This window comes from Corythoichthys intestinalis, chromosome 14 (assembly GCF_030265065.1).
Source record: "Corythoichthys intestinalis isolate RoL2023-P3 chromosome 14, ASM3026506v1, whole genome shotgun sequence".
In the NCBI taxonomy this organism is placed as follows: Eukaryota; Metazoa; Chordata; class Actinopteri; order Syngnathiformes; family Syngnathidae; genus Corythoichthys; species Corythoichthys intestinalis.
In genome coordinates this window covers 16,747,729-16,769,242 of record NC_080408.1, presented here as the reverse complement: position 1 = coordinate 16,769,242, position 21,514 = coordinate 16,747,729, and the positions used below count along the sequence as shown (strand labels likewise).

At 38.1% G+C, this 21,514-nt stretch overlaps 1 protein-coding gene across 1 annotated transcript in view; it reads left to right on the top strand.

The window, feature by feature from the left end:
* acvr2ba (activin A receptor type 2Ba) overlaps positions 1 to 9,853 on the top strand; it is a 32,853-nt gene extending 23,000 nt beyond the window's left edge. The window contains exons 9-11 of the mRNA XM_057857342.1: positions 4,270 to 4,408; positions 4,684 to 4,814; positions 7,861 to 9,853. Of these exons, the coding sequence (XP_057713325.1) occupies positions 4,270 to 4,408; positions 4,684 to 4,814; positions 7,861 to 8,055 (465 nt within the window). The 3' untranslated portion in view covers positions 8,056 to 9,853. The remainder of the gene's footprint in view (positions 1 to 4,269; positions 4,409 to 4,683; positions 4,815 to 7,860) is intronic.
* The last annotated feature ends 11,661 nt before the right edge of the window (positions 9,854 to 21,514 follow it).

Sequence of the window (21,514 nt, the reverse complement as noted above, 5' to 3'; positions counted from 1 at the left end):
GGGTCTTACCAAATGCGCTACTGCCCTCCAGTGGCCAGTTTTATTGCTTTAAAATGGATTTTCAGCCCTGTACTTTGGAGCTAAGTTGAATCAGAACCCACATATGTCTCATGTGAAAAAAATGTAAAAGACGTATAAATACGTCTTTTGGACACTGAAACAATTAAAAATAGAACGTATTTATACGTTTTTGGGAGCAAATGAGTTAACATTTTGTACATTAGTTACAAAAATTGTACATAAATCCTCTCGGGCTTAAATAAACGACTATTTCAGTATCAAGTTAACAGTTCAAAACAGTAAATAAAATACTCAAGTCCCCATTCTGTATCAGCAGCTTTAAATTACATTCAATTAATTTAATGATGTGAATCAACCGTAAAAGTTGTTCAAATTGCTCCCGTTATTCCATAGTTTCCCTTCTGTCTACTTTCGACATGTCAAAGTTTTGAAACTGTTTCATCATTTACAGAGATTCAAGTCAAGATTTTGCCAATTTAGGAGTATTTTAAATAAAAAGTTGATTAGGTTCGTTTGGAAGGTTTGCTACAACAGCCTTCCAGGGAAGTCTACTGCTTTAAGATGTTGGCTGTTTACTAACACCGACAAGTCTGTCATTTCGCATCTTGTTTTCTATAACTGTGCTGCTAACGCCGCCGAGTCTGTCATTTTGCATCTAGTTCTTTATCCATGTGATATCTACCGTAGCATTATGTGGGCATAGTTTGTAGCGGCTGTTGGCAGCAGTCAGGTATTATTGTTTTTGTTTTATTTTTATCTAGTGGCATGAGTTGAGCCAGAGCCGTGACTTGAATATTGTCATTACCCGGGTACTGACAAGCATGATGTTTACTCTCAGTCCATTCCTCATTGCGTCCCGAAGACCGCGCTGACTGTGTTTTAGTTCCGCTTTACTTGGCATATTTCAGTAATCGGAATTAGGATATTTGTTAAACGTTGGGGATGGCGTGGCTCAGTGGTAGAGTAGTTGTTCCCCAACCCAGAGGTTGTGGGTTCGATTCTCAGCCCTGACGAACTCTAAGTATCCTCGAGCAAAATACTGAACCCCACATTGCTCCTGGTGCTGCGTCACCAGTAGGTGGATGGCGATGTAGTGTAAAGTAGGGCTGTCCCAAACGACTAATGTTCTCCCGATTAGTCAGCCGACTATTTTTACGATTGGTCGACTAATCTAACAATATATATATATTTTTTTACTAATTTAGCAATGAAATTTTTGTTGACGCTTATCAATTCACAAAAAACATATTGGAACACTTAAATTATTTATTAAAGTACAAATAAACACGTAAATAACAATAATAAATCACAAATAAACAATGAGTTCAAATGCTGATAGAATTAACTAGTGTAGCATCCCGACTGGAAAGATGGTCTCTTAAACTGATGGTTTACAACTTTTATTCCATCCTTGATGTAAACACACAGTAAGAGCTATGGTGCACACAAATAAAACAACACATTTAGAAATTAACAAAAACTTTTCACCTTTTTCCTTTTAAACCTTATTTATATCAATGAATTGCTTATATGAATTGCCTTTACCTTAAATTATTACCTTATCATTGACAATCTCTCCCTTGAGTGCAATCACTGTATATACTGCAGTGTTTCCCACAGGATTTTAGGAGACTGTGGTGGGAGGCTCTCTGACTATAGGATTTTTCGAAACTGTGGTGGTGGGCTGCATCGGAGTCGGACAGCCACACCATGTCGTGCCACGGCGAATTTTTTTTTTTTTTTCATTATTTTTCCCCCCAAGAAGAACCATAACAAAGATATATTTGAAATATTTCATTAGCTAGGCTAATGTTATAGCTCTCAGCTACGGTTCATGTATGTAAAATGCGTTGCTGATTACAGCTACGTTACCCTATGTAATAATGCGACTTTTTTTCTCGTAGCAATAGTACGACTTACATCTCGTAGTGACTCAGGGTTGGCAACACAAATTGTTGAAAGAGCCATATTTGACCCCCCCCCCCAAAAAAAAAAAAAAACTGATACAGTATGTCTGGAGCAGCAAAAAATTAAAAGCCTTGTACAAGCCTTATAATTATCAATACTAGCTATATTAGCCTACTATAAAAATGAATAAGTTGGCTAGAAATACATAATTAGCCTTCATGATTAAATGTTTATTTTCCCTGCAGTGGATCCTATAGCGCACCACGTGACTACTCTGTTGTACGATGACACCACAAGTTTAACTTCATTACAATATTAATGAATTGAAAGAATGTTTGTATCATGTTTGTCCTCCTAGAAATCCTATTAAAACAAAAAATATATTTCCCTCCCCCATCTTTTTCCATTTAAAAAAAAAAAAAAAAAAAAAAAAAAAAAGCTCCGAAGCAGCACTAAAGAGCCGCATGCGGCCCAAGAGCCGCGGGTTTCAGACCGCCGTCGTAGCCCTCCTTTTTCCTTTTTATTTGACCCTCGTAAGTACTACATTACCACAACAATAACAGTCCTTCTGTCAACTGACCCATTTACAGGACTGGGGGAATTCTAATGGCCGTGTAAAGTTTTTCTTGATTCGGTGAGAAGGTGAATAGTTTTTTCCCCGTTGTTCGTGAACTAAATTTCCACACAAACGCACATCGAGGTACCATTAACTTAGCAAGGAGAGGTATGAGAGTCATTTTTCGAGTGTCCCAGAGCTCGCGAAATTGGGGGGGCGGGGGGGCGCATTTATCCAACTTTCGTCAGCCGTAATTGTCTGAAGTTGGCGCGTCGGTGTTGTGCCGAAAAATAGCCACTCCACGCGAAATGTCCCCCCGACGGGAGCGCCCACACGTCACTCGTACAAACAGCCCTTTCTTACCAATCGATGGACACGGAAACGACGTTCTTGTACCGTGAATATGTATCATTTTACTCTGCTTGAACTAATAAATATTTTACTGTGACCAACGCTCTGAAAATAGAGCAAGGCTTTATTTTGGGCCCCGCCTCTCTGCGCAAGTTCAATCAAAGTTTGCTTTCCGTCCAAGACGGCCGTCCACCGCTCACTTTCGCCGAAAAGTCCGATCCAAACTATTGTAATGCCCCGGATATGGGGAAGAAGGAGAGAAGTCTGTATTTGCTTACCCACTTGATTGTGGTAACAATAATAAAGAAAAACAATAACAAAATAACAGCGGGCTGCTACGACATGCGACCGCTATCTCTCGCTATCTCGCTCGTTCTCCCATTCTTCCTACTCGTTCCCCTTGCGTCTCTTAAATGAATAAATAAATAAATAAATAAAATACTACTCTAAAATGCTGCTCTCACTCGCGCGGGTAGTAGAGTGGAGTGGGCTACAGCTGTGTAATCGGCTGACAGACGCATCTGATTAGTATCTTTTTTTTTTTTTTTCTCGGCGGGGGGGGGCGCAAACGAGACTGTGGCGGGCCCAAACGAGACTGTGGCGGGTGGCCACAGTCTCTTTCATTGGTGGGAAACACTGTACTGTATATATTTATGACCTTTTAACCTTATATAATTTTCTATACCATAAAATAAACCATAACATGAAATAAACCTTTCAATGAGCATTGAGAGCAACACTAATAGCACTTATAGGCCCATTGTCAACGAAACATCATTATTTAGTAAGGCGACAGCACCCTCTGGTGTACAAAAAATGAAAAAACATACAAAAAAGTTACAAACTGGGTGATTGACGGCGCTTGAGGTGTTTATTCACGGCCGACGTGCAGCCAAGCTTGGCATTGAACAGACAGGACAGAAGAGTGTACCCTCCTTTGTTTCTTTGAAATAAGTCAATGTTTTGGACACTGTGGTACGCTTTTTTTGGCTTTGTGCCGCTTTCCCCGCTTGCATACAGAGCATCCAACATTCTGAACTTTCCACGCATATATTTTTTTTAACCCTTCATTAACTGTCGACGGGATGTTGTGCTCGTCGACAGATTTACGTCATCTATGACGTCGGGACAGCTCTAGTGTAAAGCGATTTGAGCGCCTTGAAAGGTGGAAAAGCGCTATACAAGTATTACACCATTTACCATCGTTCTCGAATCTTCCACAGGCGAATTGCGAATAATCTAAGAATCGTAAATTTCGCACAACTCATACTAAAAGTATGATGTGGAGCCAAGAACAACTCCAGGAGATTACTCACTTCCAAGCTATCGTCTTCCTCACCACAATTTCCACTATTAACCCACAACTCGCTTTTCATTTCAAGACATCCACATAAAATTTGTGCCTAACTCCTGATTCCATGTGATACCACCAGGTGGGTACACGACGCTACATGGCTCCCGAAGTGCTGGAAGGAGCCATCAATTTCCAGCGTGACTCCTTCCTGAGGATAGATATGTACGCAATGGGCCTGGTATTGTGGGAACTAGCGTCCCGCTGCAATGAGACAGATGGTGAGTTCAACTGGAAGACAACTCCCGATCGATTAACTCATTGGCGGCAATTGACAGTCGTAGAAGCCAAGTCCATTTGAACTGGGAGGCCTGGAAGTGAATGAACAAATGTTTATTCTCCGTCAGCTCCCACAGTTCAAATGGATTGGACGCCTATTAGTGACAAACTAATTTCACTGCAGAAGGAAGAGAAGAGTCACATGATTGGAGTAGATCATCTCGATGGTGCTTAAGTGTTGATAAGTGTGACACAATGCTTTTTTTTTCTTTCTCAGGTACAGTGAGCGAGTACCTGCTGCCATTTGAGGATGAAATAGGGCAGCATCCTACCCTGGAGGATCTGCAGGATGTGGTCGTGCACAAGAAGATGCGTCCAATCATCAAGGACTCTTGGCTAAAACATCCTGTGAGTATTTTTATTGAAATAAAAAACGGCCAACGACATCTACCAGGAATTACCGTGACAAAAAAGGGAAAGGGAAAATAGAATGTAGACTTCTTCAATTCTACATTGTTTACTGCCCTTAGATATGGCAAGAAAATTAACTGGCACATTTTTCATTTTATTAATTATTATATGTTATATTAGGGATGGTCCAATTGCATATTTCTGCGTCCAAGTCACCAAAACCTTTTTTTTTTTTTTACACAATTTATTTAAGTTAATATCGGTCGGTAAAAGCATTTTAAAATGATATCGACATCGTTTTTTGGCCAATATGCATGTTGCCTTCAAAGCGAATGTTGAAGCCTTCTGCCTTTGTACGAAGGGCTGGTCGCAGTTTAGCACAGCAGCTGTGTTTATTGACCATTAGACGTTTCCAAACAGAGATGCTTGGGATTTGTTATGTGAGCAGACCATTTGCATTCATTGTGAAAAAAAATTAATTAACAATAAATGATTAAAAAAATAATTAATTATAAACTCATTACATACCTCATTCGCTGCATTGAAGCTGTGTGCCTTTGTTATTATTTTGAGCCAGAAGCACTGTAGGGCCATATGTGATATGGCAGTGCCTGATTGGCACTTTGCACTTGATAAAGAAAAACTGATGCTTGCATTATTTTGATATCAACAATAAATATAGTAGTGCAATTAAGGCACTTTTTCCGTAACTTCAGCTGAAGTTGTTCTCTTAATTTTTCACAGGGTGTTCATTGGAAAACCTTGAAGTTGTTACATTTATCATTATTAAAGTATCCATTTGGGCATCACAATACAATTAGACATAATATGTTAAATCTTTTACCGCATATATCGGTATAAGTTTGATATCTGTATCGGATTTTTGGAGTTGGACAATATCAGGATGTCGGTTGAAAAGGCATTATCGGACAACTCTACTTAACAATTTGTGTGTGTGAAACTAAATGCAGTCGAGCATGGGCATTAAATTACTTTAAAGTGACATTAAAAAGCATTAAATGATATTTGCTGATAGATGTAGAAATTTTGATGTTGCTGCATGAGTAACCATACCACGCCAAGAAGTAAAGTTTTTAGATTTTAGTGTTTTTTTTTTTTTTTTTTTTAATTGTAATCTACTTTAGGGCTGTCCCAAACGACTAATTTGTCCGATTAGTCAACCGACTGTTTTTACGATTAGTCAACTAATCTAATAATTTTTTTTTTAAACTAATTAGCAATGAAATTTTTGTTGACGCTTATTAATTCACAACAAACATTTTGGAACATTTAAAGTCCTTATTAATGTACAAATAAACACGTAAATAACAATAATAAATCAGAAATAAACACTGACATCAAAGCTGATACCACTAACTAGTGCAAAAGAATGGAATGTAAACAGATTCAGAACACTGATTTCGCCTTTCCAACAGGATTCAAAATAATAAAAAAAAAAAATCTAGCATTAATATTATAGTATACTACTATACTGTATATAATAGTATTATAATAGTTATTCATTGCCAATCAGATTTTGGGATTTTGGGGTGTCATTTCAAGGCTATTCTTGGTGAAAAATCTGAATTCTGAAGTATGTGGGATTAACTCCAGAAATTGTTATTTATGACGAACATGACGTTTTTTAAATGTTCACCGGAACTAAGTCGCTGAACCGCTAACCGTAAGCTTTACACTCTGCTAAAAAAGCACTTTTCATTGTTGCTTGCGGTGTCAGTAATAGATTTTTTGTTGTTTTTTTTTTTTCCATTTTTTTCATTCACAAATCCTGTTAACTGGCGATTTTTCATGTTTGAAGTGTCACTTTTTTTACCGCAAGTTTGCGTTTTGGAGAAGACTGCCAATGTTTTATAGCAGGCTAAAGTAGCTTGTTTTTTTTCCCCATTAGCCTCAATGTAGCAATGCTAACGTTTACAGTGTTTAATATTGTTTAATATGTGTTTCCTTATTTTGTATGTTTGAACTTTAATTCTATTTGCCTGGCACAGCCAGACTGTTCCCCCCCTATTTTTCAAACACTGAGAGAAAAGTCTGGGAACCAGCCCATTAACGGCCTCTCGAGCAGGTACAAAATCAGTCGACAAATCAGATTCGTTTATTTGCGTGACGTGTTCTTAACGAGCAACGTCACTCTTGCGCGTCGAAAGTCGTCTCCACAACAACACAGATGGTGTACGGGAGAGCCGAGAATATGTTCCAATCCACGGTAAAATCAGTTTTAAATGAACAAAAACAGATCGACACAAGTCATTGACAACAGTCTGTCTCGCACTAGCCATGTTGAATAAACTCCGCTCTCTTCGTATGTTTACTTCCTCGCGCAAGTCCCTCGTCATTTTACTAACGTCACGTCTGCCCGTCGCTGATTGGTCCACTCCGCTGTCTGTTTGCTGTGGCTTGCTCCGCCCTGGAAATTATATCCGCTGAGTGGTGGCCAGATTCAATAGCTGGAACAGCGGTGAGTCTGGTGTACCAGGCAATAATTATATGGCGTGTAGATGACCAATAAACATCTGTGGAAGAAAATGGAGTCTCATATGCCATCGACACGCACGCACAAATATATGCACGCATGCAAGCACGCAGCGATAAAACGCAGCCATGAAAATTACCGCCCTCATTTTTATTTACCGTGCGATGACTGGACTCATTGCATATGGTGTCAGGTGTTAGTTAGTTAGTTAGTCATATGGACTTACGATCTGCCAGCTTTTTGTCTCCTGTCGTCCTCCAACTCTGTCACGGCGCTTTGGGTGTTCATTCACCGAGCGTCCGACATTCTCAACTTTTCACACATACTGTATATTTTTTTTAACCTTTCACTACCCGTCGACGGGATGTTGTGCTTGTTGACGCATTTACGTCATCGATGACGTCGACCTTGTCCACTAGTCGGGACAGCTCTATTTTATTTTTCATCTTAATGCTATCGTTGAGTCGTAGGGTGACTCGCAGCAAGAAAAGAAGTGGGGAAAAAAAGTTATAATTTTCATGGTCTGCAATCCAATGCCTTGCCCCGCAGGGTCTGAGCCAGCTGTGCGAGACCATCGAGGAATGCTGGGACCACGATGCCGAGGCCCGCCTCTCGGCCGGCTGCGTGGAGGAACGCATCGGTCAGATCGCCAGGACCATTGGCGGGACTACCTCAGACGGCCCCGTCTCGATCGTCACGTCGGTCACAAATGAGGACCTACCTCCCAAAGAGTCCAGTACCTGAACACAGGCAGTGCTCCTGACATTTTTTTATTTTATTTTTTCAAACCCAAACTCAGTGGATTTCAGTGAATATTTAATAACATGCAGCTGCTATTTTATCCCCAATACCGGTATTTTTTTCTGGGGTGTCGGATCTTAGGAACACATCACTCTGCTGTAGTTTGGACGTAGTATATAAGCTATGCGACAGGCAACACTAAATGTCGTCATTACCTCATGTATTTTTTTCGTTAATTACCTCATAATTTTTGTATTTTTTTATATTTTGAAACATTTTTCCCTAGCCGCTCAACCCTCTCAAATGAACTTTAAGCTCCAAAACCTCTGGAGGATTTTGAGACTGTTAATACGAAATAGGTTCATCTTCCTCAGGGGTCGAAGCTTCTCTGATTTTTAAAAGAAACTCTTCAAAGTGTGCTCCCCTAATTTTTTAACCTGTGAATGCCTCCCTCCCAATGGAAAAGGAAAAGTTAGGAAAAAAACAAACAAACGTACAGTATATATGAATATATATATCTATATAGATCTTTATATATAATATGGAGCACAGTGGTTTTTATCAAGCTGAAATGGGTGCTGGACTTGATGGAGATTATAGGGACACCTTGTGGTCCCGCGGGGAACTACCTCTCAGGTATCCAATAGGCTTCTTTTTTTTGTGTCCTCTTGCGCGAGAGGGAGAGCCAAGCTAGCTGTCATTATGGACATGTTCCCCATTTTAATGATGACGTTTATTCATCCTCATTGTTTTTATTTGTAGAGTTACTCCATTAGCCAGTGCCGTGAGGCATTGACGAATGCTGTCTGGAGTTGCAATGTTACACATTCTTGATTTTGAACTGTTTGTGTATGCGTGTGGATGCGATTGAATGATTATGCAGTTACGCACAAAATGATTTATATCCTGGCCAAAAGTACATCTTTTAAACAGGAAGGAAAATGTTTGCCAGTTTACTTAGGCTTAAACAATTGACAACAGTCCAGTGGGAAATGTCTTCACCTGTATAATTTTAACCAAAACACACACACACACACAAAAAAATCAAAAATATGTAGCTCAATGTTTGGTTTTTAAAATCCAGAAGCCACAGAAACCCTTTTTATTGATTTACATATTTGAAAATATTTGTAAAATTTTTAATTTCTTAAGTTTTAGTATAAATTTTTGGAAATATTTTTGGAAATTTTACTGAGCAATGATAGCATGTACAGTATGATTAGAGAAAGAATTGAGTACAGTGATCCCTCACTACTTTGCGATTCAAACTTTGTGCCCTCAGTCCATCGCGGATTTGTTTTCAATTTTAAAAAAAATTCAGATGAGCTGTCCCGAGCCAATCCTGTAGTGTCTCTCCCTGCCTCCGCCATACTGCTCTCTGTTGGTCAGGCAGTGAGTACACTGGGGTTGCTTTTTAAAGTTCGATTTGAAGAATGATTGCCAGACGTTTGATCTTGCCAGAGAAGCGAACTTCAAAGCACCGCATGCGTCAATCATCGTTTAACTTGTTAAACAGTTGCTGTGGCAACTCATTGTGTGTAAGTGAGCAGCTTGAGCAGATTTGAGTGGACACACTCAATGAAGCATTCATTAAAGCCAAGCATTTTTCTGCTTTACTTTTGTTTAAAAAGAATTTGGTGAGACAGTAACATGTTTAAAACATAATTATTACATTTGAAGTGCTTAAAAATCTTTTATTAAAATATAAATATAATTCTTTTTTTTTATTATACTTTGGGGGAAAAAGTGGAAAAAACATGGGATTTATATATGTGTGTGTGTGTGTGTATATATATATATATATATATATATATATATATATATATATATATATATATATAATTACCTTTCCAGTGCTAAATCTGAATAAATACATTGAACATAAACAAAAAAAAATATATATATTTTTTTTGCTTGCACTACTTTGTGGTTTTTCACTCATCGCGGCGGGTTCTTGTCCCCATTAACCGCGAAAACGAGGGATCACTGTATCGCGATAGACTTTTCAGTCATTAAGTGAATATTTTTTGTGTCATCCAATATTGTGCTTTTCAGATATATAATTACCCCAAAAATAGAGATGAGAGGCATTTTATTGAACAGATACAAATGTCATATGAATAGCTCAAGGATTATTTTCCTGAAAATGTGTATCAATTTATATGAAAAAGCATTCATATTTCTATCTGTTTTGTTTTACCTAAACACAAAATCAAATTGGATCTAAGGGAATATGTTTATCTTGTAGAAATGATTTCATTTTGATCTTCAGGAATCAAAAGATACGTTGCTACAATGTGCACAAACGATGAAACACCGCAGACATGAATTTATGACGTCCAACATGACTTTTGACAAGGCAGTTTTCAACATCAAGTTAGTGTAATACAGTTCCAATTACATTTTTTATTTGAGTGCTGAGAACTACACTCTGCCAACCCCATTTATCTCATTTTGCGAGAGTCATTCAACATCTCTGGCCAACATCCACTGGCTGCTAGGAAAGGTTTAGTGCAATAGTGGTCTAAATCCAGTTGTCTGTCGACTCATCAGTAGTGCTGTAATAATCGAAAAACCTTCAACCACTATTCATTACTTACTTTAGCGACCTTAATACCAATCCTCCCATTTTAGCAAAGATTTCCTCAAATTTCATAACAACCGGGGTATGAACCATTTTGTGCTGAGTGTGTGTGTGTGTTTTAAAGTAAGAACAGCGGACAGGCCGCCATACTTGAGTACAAGCAACATGTCTGTTTCTGGGTTTTCGTTCGACATGCTGGACTCGCTCAAGTCAGCCGTTTGTCCCCAGATACCTCAGTCGTCCACGTACGTCACGGCGGGAGAGCTCAAAACGGTTGCCTTTTTTCGTCTCTCTCCGATGCAATGCCAAGCAGTCGCAGTTGTCGTCGCCGTGTACGCGCCGTCATAGATACACGAGTACCATACATTATTGAATGTCTGTTTTTTATGCTGCTCTGACTATTCCAGGACTCTCAAGGATTTGTATTCTTAGTGCGCTCTAGAACCATCGGTGACATGACGTGAGGCTAGCGTTTCGTTCTTGTTCATGTTTTGTGTGCGTGTGTTTGAAGATGTTGAAGGGGCGAGCCCTCAAGCTGCTTCCTCTCCTCCGAGACTGACCTCAGATATTCTGAACAATTACCTCAGGCTTTTTTTCTACATGTACATGGATTTATTTGTGTTCTTATGGTGTATTTGATTGTGTGTTTCATTTTTAAGAAAATACTCTAGTTCAGATGGTTTATTGTTGTCGGATGGGCCTCTTTGTCTTTTGAGATTTTGAATTTTTTTTCTTTATTCTCAAGGATTTTTTTAAACCATACCCCTAGCATTTGTCACATTGTCCACACTCACAAAAAATACAAAAAAAAAAAAAAAAAAAATCTATGACGCTGATTGTTGTAAATAGCTCTGGACACACTGGTCTTTTTAGAAAAAAAAATTCTAAGCTGTATACACAGTTAAGCAGTTATGGGGCATATTTTAGCTGGAAAGTGGCACACATTGCACGCATTTTTGATACGGCCAAAAAATCATTTTACGCGAATTTTAAATTGTATCAATTATTTGAATTGTTTAGTTCCTTTGAAGTGGTCAAGATCAACACTTGTGAAATGTTTTCATCTTAAAATTCCCTCCAGTTTGGGGGTACTGTTTTTTTTCTTTGTCAGAAGGAAATCATAACACCAGATTTACAAATACTTATTGTCCCTGCTCAATGAAAAGCTGTAATCATTCGATCATTGCCACACCTTCCAAGTACCGTATTTTTCGGACTATGAGTCGCACCTGAGTATAAGTCACACCAGCCATAAAATGCCCAACAAAGAGGAAAAAAAACCAAGTATAAGTCGCACCGGAGTATAAGTCGCATTTTGGGGGGGGAATTACTTGATAAAATCCAACACATAGAACGGATATGTCATCTTGAAAGGCAATTTAATACAAAATTACAATTGAGAACAACATGCTGAATAAGTGTACAGTATGATGTTACATGATGCATGAACAACGAAATGCGAATAGACTGTCCTCACCAGGATGCTACGGTTCGGTCCTGGCTATAAAGCGAGCTAAACTCCCAAATGGCGATGCTGGACGTCCGTATAATTTGCTGAATCAATTTCGTCCTCAATACCACACAGGTTCCGATCAACGTAAATAAATGATAATTAGGTGCTATTTCAGCAGTGGAAAACACACAACAAATACAGAAAAGATGATACACAAAGGCATTGCCTCTGTAGAGATATTTTGCAAGCATAAACAATGAACGTAGATTCGGAGCCGTGGCTCTCTCGCCCACTCGCTCAGAGACGCTGCGTATTTGTCCGTCGTCTTCTGGCGCGTGAGCGCTCTTCTTCGCGTACCAAACCATCAGTGTCACTCCAAAACACCAAAATAACATGTCAAATTATAATCTGTTAATAATTTGACACATAAATCGCTCCTGAGTATAAGTCGCACCCCCAGCCAAACTATGAAAAAAAACTGCGACTTGTAGTCCGAAAAAACGGTAGATGGGACGTCTATCGCCTTCGATGGCACTGAAACATGACCATTCAAAGCCAGCCATCTCAGCTGTCAGTAGCAGTGAACGAGTTAAGGGTACATTGGCGGGGGAAGTCAGATTAGAGATATTAATTCTAAATAGACATGTGCCGATTACCGGTTTCATGGTATACCGTGGTTTGAAAACGACAATGTTTCAAAACAGCAAAAGTTTTCCATCATACCGTCCCTAAGGCATTGACTATTTATTATGTCCCAAAAATGCATGTAAAAAATCCCTCACTTGGAGCTGTAAGGCTCAACCCTCCCCCACCAGTTGTTGCTCAGTGTCATTGAATCAGCTAGGCTACACAATGGCTGGAGGAGGTGAAACTCCTGAACATTTTCCCCCATCGAAGAAAACGATATCGCTGGAATGGGAATACTTCCGCTACAGAACAATTACAGCCGCTCGCGGCTAAGGCTAGGTTCATACGACAGGTCTTAATGCACAAATCCAATTTTTTGGTCATATCTGTTTTTTTTGGCATGCCTGTTCAGACTGCCTTTGTCCATTGTGACCATTCAAGTATTACGCATGCGCACTAATTTGCAGTCCGACACGCGCTGAGCAAGAAGACCCGCGTGCGCAGACGTATCAAAACAAATGGCCAACATGCTGGCTGTCATCCGCCATTCCAGGGATATCATATTTTGCTTTTCAAAAAGAGGACACACATAATAGACATAAATAATCCTCGTTTATGCTTATATTCAAAGTTTATATGGATCGATAGTAGAGCTGGGAATCTTTGGGCACCTAACGATTCGATTACAATTACGATTCAGAGGTTCCGATTCGATTATAAAACGATTATTGATGCACCCCCCTCCTTTTTTTTTTTTTCCCTAAATGTTTTGTTCATTAGTTCCAAAATTGTTCAAAAATCCTCAGGCTAAACCAAACTACTATTTCAGTATCAAGTTAGCGTATAACAGTAAACAAATACACAAATATAACAGTAAATAAAATACTCCAGAGTGTCCCCATTCTGTATCAGCAGCTTTAAACTACATTCAATTAATTTAATGTTGTGAATCAACTGTTACAGTTGTTAAAATTGCTCCCGTTATCCCATTATTTTCCTTCTGTCTACTTTTGTCAAAGTTTTTAAACTATTTCATCATTTAAAGATAGATTCAAGACAAGATTTTGCCGATTTAGGAGTATTTTAGATAAAAAGTTAATTAGGTTCGCTACAACAGAGCCTTCTAGAGAAGTCACTGCTTTAGTACTGCTTTAAGATGGCGGCTGTTTACTTACGCCGGAAAGTCTGTCATTTCGCATCTCGGTTCAATAATAGATGTTCTAACACCGCCGTCGTCTGTCATTTTGCATTTAGTTCTACATATGTATGATATCTACTGTAGCCGTATGTTTGTGGCAACTAGCAACTGGGCGTTGTTTGTAGCGGCTGTCGGCCGCAGTCAGGTATGATTGTTTTTTTTTATCTAGCGGCATGAGTTGAACATGATATTTACTCTCGGTCTGTTCCTCATTGCGTCTCAAAGAACGCGCTGACTGTGTTTTACTTCCGTTTTACCTGGTATAATTCAATAATCGGAATTTAGATGTTTGTGAATCAAATCTTCCACGGCCGAATCACGAATAATCTAAGAATCGGAAATTTTGCACGCCTCTAATCGATAGCATGCACGCACTGTCCATGCATGTCACACACACATACAAATCTCGGCCGTGTAAGCAATGTTAAAATATTGCTCATATAGAGCAGAGAGAAAACCGATCATTCTCAGGCTTATCCTCAACCCATTTTAATTTTTTTATGACTGTGGTCAAGCCCGGCCCTTCCCCAAAAGCCGTGTTCAATGCAAGCTAGGCGCTAATAACGCACAGCTGCACCGCTACCGTAGCATCTCTCTCGCTCTTTGATAATGTAATTTCTGCATGAATTCCGATTTGGGAGACTTGACAGTACAGACCGCTGCGACATACATGAAAAATTTGGCCCAGATCGGATTTGAACCACATACGAAAGTGACCCAGCTCAGATGTGAAATGGTCCAGTTCTATGCGACTTGTCACGTTCAGACCGTCAAGTTGATGGCTTACTCGAGTCGGAAAAACACGAAAAAATCGGATTCGACCTGTAGTATGAACCTAGCCTTAGAGGAGGAGGGCCAAACGACATGTAAACATGTTTGTGGTGGGTGGCTGCCGAGGAGGCAATACCTCCAACATGATTTCGCATTTATACAAAATCAAAGGTTAACACTGTCATGAATGTTTCCCACCAGCTACAAGAGCTAACTCCAGCGTGTTTAGTGTGTCTAGTGGTGGTAAATCGTGGTGTTTTTTTTTTCTCTGGCAACCTTGTTGAGAAAGAGTGTGTATAATATAAACATGATACGAATTCTTTTTATGGAAAATAATTCAATTATTTTTGTTCTGATGGTAATAATGTTGAGCTGTGAATACCGTGAAACCGTGATATTTTGGCTTAAAGTTGTCATACCGTCAGAATATCGTACCGGCACATGCCTAATGCTCAACTGGAATACAAAAACGTTTTTCCCCCTCCATCTTTTCCTTCAAAGTAACATTTTGACCTCCATTGACAAAAGGTAAAACACTATAAAAAAAATGCCCTTTTTTTTTTTTAAATTAAAAAAAACATTTTTAAAAAAATCTGATAGCATATTTCCAGCTAGAAAATACCCTTACACGTAGTGTGTGTTTATATATGTATATACATATATATTTGGGGCTTAACTGTGTGTATTATTGATTTTATATCTTTTCAAGAATGGCTAGTGATGGCTATCAGGCGTCACATAGCTAGCAAAAGTATGTGAGTGCCGGTGTGTCTTTTTGGAAAAGCAGTAGGCAAAAAGATTCCGGATGCTTTTTTTTCCAAACAGTATTACCTCTAAATAAATACATAACCTGCCGATGTGACGTTGAGACGTGATAGTTTAGACATGCGGTGCTGTGCAAACATGGTGACTTAAATTCTTATCATTTCTGTGAAAAAAAAAAGTGCTCTGTCGTGTGCCGTTAAGGGGGGGGGGCAGGGTGTAAAAAATGTACAAGAAAATGAAACTTTTTGGAGGAGAAGTTTTTGATACAGCAAAATCATTGATGTGCACATTTGTGTGCGGATGAGCCGAGGGTCCAGCAATATATCTGAACACAGCAATAGTCATTCGAATATCATTTGATGGTCACTCAGCTGTGTGTACAACGTGTGTACAATGACGACCCCATTTCCAACATACCGGCCCACCAAGGTGCTTTCACACAATGCCTCCCAAAAAGGAAAAAAACAAAAAAAAAACACCTCCAACTCTTCTTCCTCTGACCACTTACCTCACACAGTACCTCTGTAACTTGGCGTCATTGTAAAAAAAAAAAAAAAAAATGGACAAAAACTACGAAATGAGCAGTGGAGTGGGCTAACTCAATTTCTCTCACTTTGCATGTGAATGATTGAAAGATTTATGGTTGCCACTAAAGGTTACAGTCAGTGCAATAGTGGTCTAAGTCCAAACATCTTGCATGCAGGATGCACTAGCGCCCAAGCTGAAAATAAAGCGCTAAGTGCAATGATGGACTCACCCCAATATGACAAAATTAACACAAAATCTTGATTTAGACAAAATTTCTATTAATTTCTCTACTTACAGACAATTGAGTTAGCCCACCCTAGTTCTTTGATTGGCTTGATTATTGTATGTATAATTTTTTATATTATAATGTGTGTGTGAAAGCAAAGAAAGCCCTTGTTTGAGTGTGAATGACAACGTTTTCCCCCGTTGATGTGATAATCCCCGTGCGCGGATGTATGAATTTTATCTTGGGAAATGCGTAGAAATATTTGGGAGAAAAAAAGTAGATGAGAAGACATCTTTTGTATATGAAAATAAAATACAAATGCAGATGAGACGAGTGTTTTTGTCATTGACCCATAATATCAGGTATCATGCATGGTGGATACAAGAGTGCATTAAAGATGTTGCGATTATTTAAATTTGGCACATGACAGTACAGTGATCCCACACGACTTCGCGCTTCAAACTTCACACCCTCAGTCCATCATGGATTTTTTCAATTTAAAAGAAGAGTATTTTATTTGAAAATGTTAAGATATATGCATGTATACGTGTACAAATCATTGTTTTCATTGATATATATCATAATTATTACATTTGCAGTGCTTAAAAAACATTCATAGAAATATTAGGGCTGTCAAACGATTAAAATTTTTAATCGAGTTAATTACAGCTTAAAAATTAATTAATCATAATTAATCGCAATTCAAGCCATCTATAAAATATGCCATATTTTTCTGTAAATTATTGTTGGAATGGAAAGATAAGACACAATACGGATATATACATTCAACATACGGTACATAAGTACTGTATTTGTTTATTATAACGATAAATCAACAAGATGGCATTAACATTATTAACATTCTGTTAAAGCGATCCATGGATAGAAAGACTTGTAGTTCTTAAAAGATAAAAGTTAGTACAAGTTATAGAAATGTTATATTAAAACCCCTCTTAATGTTTTCGTTTTAATAAAATTTGTAAAATTTTCATTCAAAAAATAAACTACTAGCTCGCCATTGTTGATATCAATAATTACACAATGCTCATGGTGCTTAAACCCATAAAATCAGTCGCAACCAAGTGGCAGCAGAGGACGACAAAACGCAAAAAACACAAGTAACAAGTGGACATTACACTGTGCTGTCATTTTGATCTGTTTGAGCGGGGCATGTGCGTTAAATGCGTCAAATATTTTAACGTGATTAATTAAAAAAATTAATTACCGCCCGTTAATGCGATAATTTTGACAGCCCTAAAAAATATACATAGACTACTTTTTTTTTTTTTTTTTTTTTTTTTATCATACTTTGGGGAAAACGGGTCTTACATGTCTCTTTCCAATGCTGTTAAATCTGAATAATTTGGGGAAAACGGGTCTTACATGTCTCTTTCCAATGCTATTAAATCTGAATAAATACATTGAACACACCAGAAAAAAACATGGCAGAAAACAGTAGTGCTGCAATGATTAATCGATTAACTCAAGTATTCGATCAGAAAAAAAAGATTCGAATTGAATTTTGCTGCTTCGAGTATTCATTTAATTAAAGTGGCGTTGTAATGGTTTGTTTTGAAAGTGTTTGCATTTATTTGTATTGATTTGGGTGGATATACAATGATATGTAAGTTAGCCAATTGTTCTTTTGTTGTACACAGATCCTTATTTATTTATTTTTTTAATACCGTTCGAGGCTCAGCTCAGGTATTTTAGCTTGTCAATTTTTAATAATTTTAATAATTTCAATTTTTTTTTTTGGGTGGATACACAGCCCTCATTTCACATGGCTGAATCCAACTGCTCCCCCTTAAGACAAACATAAGCATTTGTTTGCTCATGTATTTTTTTAATGCATTCCTATTTTAGTTTAAAGGTATATTTAGCCATTTTTTGTCGGAATATGTGTCTGAGCCATTTCTTAAGAGCTTTGTAAAAAAAAAATGTTAGCATTTGATAGCATTTAAGCTAGTGGACTTTTGCTTTGTGAGTTAGCCAATTGTTCTTTTGTTGTACATAGATCCTCTTTTTGTTTTGTTTTTTTATATACCGTGTGAGGCTCAGCTCAGGTATTTTAATTTTTTATGTTCCTTATCCGATTACTCAAACTAAATAGTTCATTGATTAATCAACTACTAAAATAATCGATAGCTGCAGCCCTAGAAAACAGATAAGGCTGAAAAAGCAGTTTCTGCTCTTGCACCCCTCTTTAAAATAAATGGCTGTATTTTAAGCCAAAAGAACTGTTGTGTTTGATAGAACAATATGACTATATGCTGCCATAGCAGTTTCATGGCGCATTATGCCCCGAACTATTTTTAATTTGTCCGTTTTACCCTGGAAACCACCGTTTACAGATGTCGTGTAAACGCTTTTGTTTCAACCTAGCCATAAAAAGAAGGTAAGTAATCGTATTTATTATTCGAAATGTCAGTCATTTTTAGCTCAGAACCAATAATTAATGTCTAATATTTAGTTTAAAAAAAAAAAAAAAAAAGACAAAAAAATTATTCACTCGCATATTTTAAAGTTTTAGAAAAATCGCGTCATAATGAAAAAATTAGCGTCTGTAAAAAAGTCACGGATATCTACCTCATAACCATCGCTTAATTGTATTTTTTTTTTTCATTACTGTCGCAATTTCCCCAATATTTTAGATGATAAATAATCGATTCAAACAAAGAAAAGTTGAAAAAAAAAGTTTAAAAGGGTAAATGTTGGTCCTTCTCAAAAAATGTGCATATGTGATAAAGTTCATTATTTTCTGTAATGTACTGATAAACATTAGACTTTCATATATTTTAGATTCATTACAAACAACTGAAGTAGTTCAAGCCTTTTATTGTTTTAATATTGATGATTTTGGCAAAAAAGTCAAGAAAAAACAAAAATCTTCAATCTAAAAAAATTAGCATATCATGAAAAGATACTCTATAGAAGCCTCTAACCTAATCATCTGAATTAACGAATTAACTCAAAACCCCTGCAAAAGATTCCTGAGGCTTTTAAAAAACTCCCACCCTGGTTCGTTACTCAAAACCGCAATCATGGGCAAGACTGCCGACCTGACTGCTGTCCAGAAGGCCATCATTGACACCCTCAAGCAAGAGGCTAGGACACAGAAAGAAATTTCTGAGCGAATAGGCTGTTCCCAGAGTGCTGTATCAAGGCACCTCAGTGGGAAGGAAAAAGTGTGGCAGGAAACGCTGCACAACCCGAAGAGGTGACCGCACCCCGAGAAAGATTGTGGAGAAGGGTCGATTCCAGACCTTGGGGGACTTGCAGAAACAGTGGACTGAATCTGGATTAGAAACATCCAGAGCCACCGTGCACAGGCGTGTGCTGGAAATGGGCTACAGGTGCCGCATTCCACAGGTCAAGCCACTGTTGAACCTGAAACCTACTTTTTTCAGATGAAAGCAACTTTTGCATGTCATTCGGAAATCAAGGTGCCAGAGTTTGGAGGAAGACTGGGGAGAAGAAAATGCCAAAATGCCTGAAGTCCTGTGTTAAGTACTCACAGTCAATGATGGTCTGGGGTGCCATGTTAGCTGCTCGTGTTGGTCTACTGTGTTTTATCAAGTAATTTATCAATGCAGCTAGCTATCAGGAGATTTTGGAGCAGTTCATGCTTCCACCTTCTGAAAAGCTTTATGGAGATGAAGATTTCATTTTTCAGCTCGACCTGGCACCTGTTCACAGTGCCAAAACCACTGGTAAATGGTTTACTGACCATGGCATTACTATGCTCAATGGGCCTGCCAACTCTCCTGACCAGAACCCCATAGAGAGTCTGTGGGATATTGTGAAGAAGAAGTTGAGAGACACCAGACCCAACACTGTGGATGAGCTTAAGGCCGCTAACGAAGCATCCTGGGCTTCCACAGCTGTGTCTTGACACTCGGTGATACATGCTACATGGAGTTTTTGGATCGAAAAGATGTAAGTACGTGATAATATCTCATTAAAATAATGGCGTCTTTAATTATGCTGTCTCATGCTCTCACCTCCAGTTAGGGTTTTACTGTCTAAAAATTATCATTTTTTAAATGCCCTCCTGTTCAAATTTTTCTTCCTCCAGAAAATTCAGATTTTAAGGTTTCCAATGATGCATCACACATGCATATCGGACAATTTTGAAATTTGGCCAATTGGGGGGTCTCAGAGTGGAACTTCAGGTCACCTGAGTGTTTTCTGCCATATATCTCATAATTATTACATTTGTAGTGCTTAAAAACATTCATAAAAGCATACATAAATTACTTTGGTGAAAAAGGAAACGTGTTGTATGTCTCTTTGTAATGCTGTTAAATCTGAATAAATACTGGACTGTCTCAGGAAATTAGAATACACAATATTCTAATTTTTTGAGACAGTCCTGAGGAAATTAGAATATTGTGTATTCTAATTTCCTGAGACAGTCCAGTACATTGAACACACTAGAAAAAACATAATTTTACATTTAAATAAGCTCCGCCTCTACTTCGCGGATTTTCGCGGGGGGTCCCATTAACCGCGAAAAACGAGGGGCCACTATTGATAGTAATGATACATCACATCAATATTTTATCCAAATCTGTTTCAATCTGATCGGATCAATATTCATTCTCTTATTGATACAGAGTGTATAAAAAAATAACATACCTACCACAATAGGAAATAACTTGCATTGAACTTTAAGGGCATTTTTATTTTTATTTTACCACGTTTATTTCAGATGTTATTAGCTTGTAATGTACTTTTATTGTGGTTAGTTTTAATTTATCATTGCCAAGTAGCACTGAATTTACCTAACACTAGGTGGCGCAATTGATAACACAATCTAGATTTGATTTACAGATTTAACCATTTTCCACATTAAAACGTGTAATATATTTATTTTTGTATCATATAAATCAATTTCTACTACGATTATATCAACTGACGATGACAACGTGATTACAGCCTGTTTGTTACAATAACCGTGCTGCGTTAAAGTGTCCCTCAGATATTATGTCTTTTGAATAATAATACCACTCCAACTTTGGTGTATCAATAAAGCTACTTTATCGCGTCCACCATACGCACGTTGACGTTTTGCTGATACCAATTTAACAGCGCGTACAAAAAACACGATAAAAGCCATTGTTTTTGTGTTCCTTTGAGGATTAAGTTTTTTAAATCCTCACACGTCCACTAGTCCGGGAAGCGTCACTAAGCCCCGCCCTTTCAGCAGTCCTTAGACCAATCAACAGACCATTTGACCTCCACGTGACGAGCGGACTCGTAAATGACGACTGATTTGAGAGTTGTCTCGTCGAGTCGTTGGGCTCC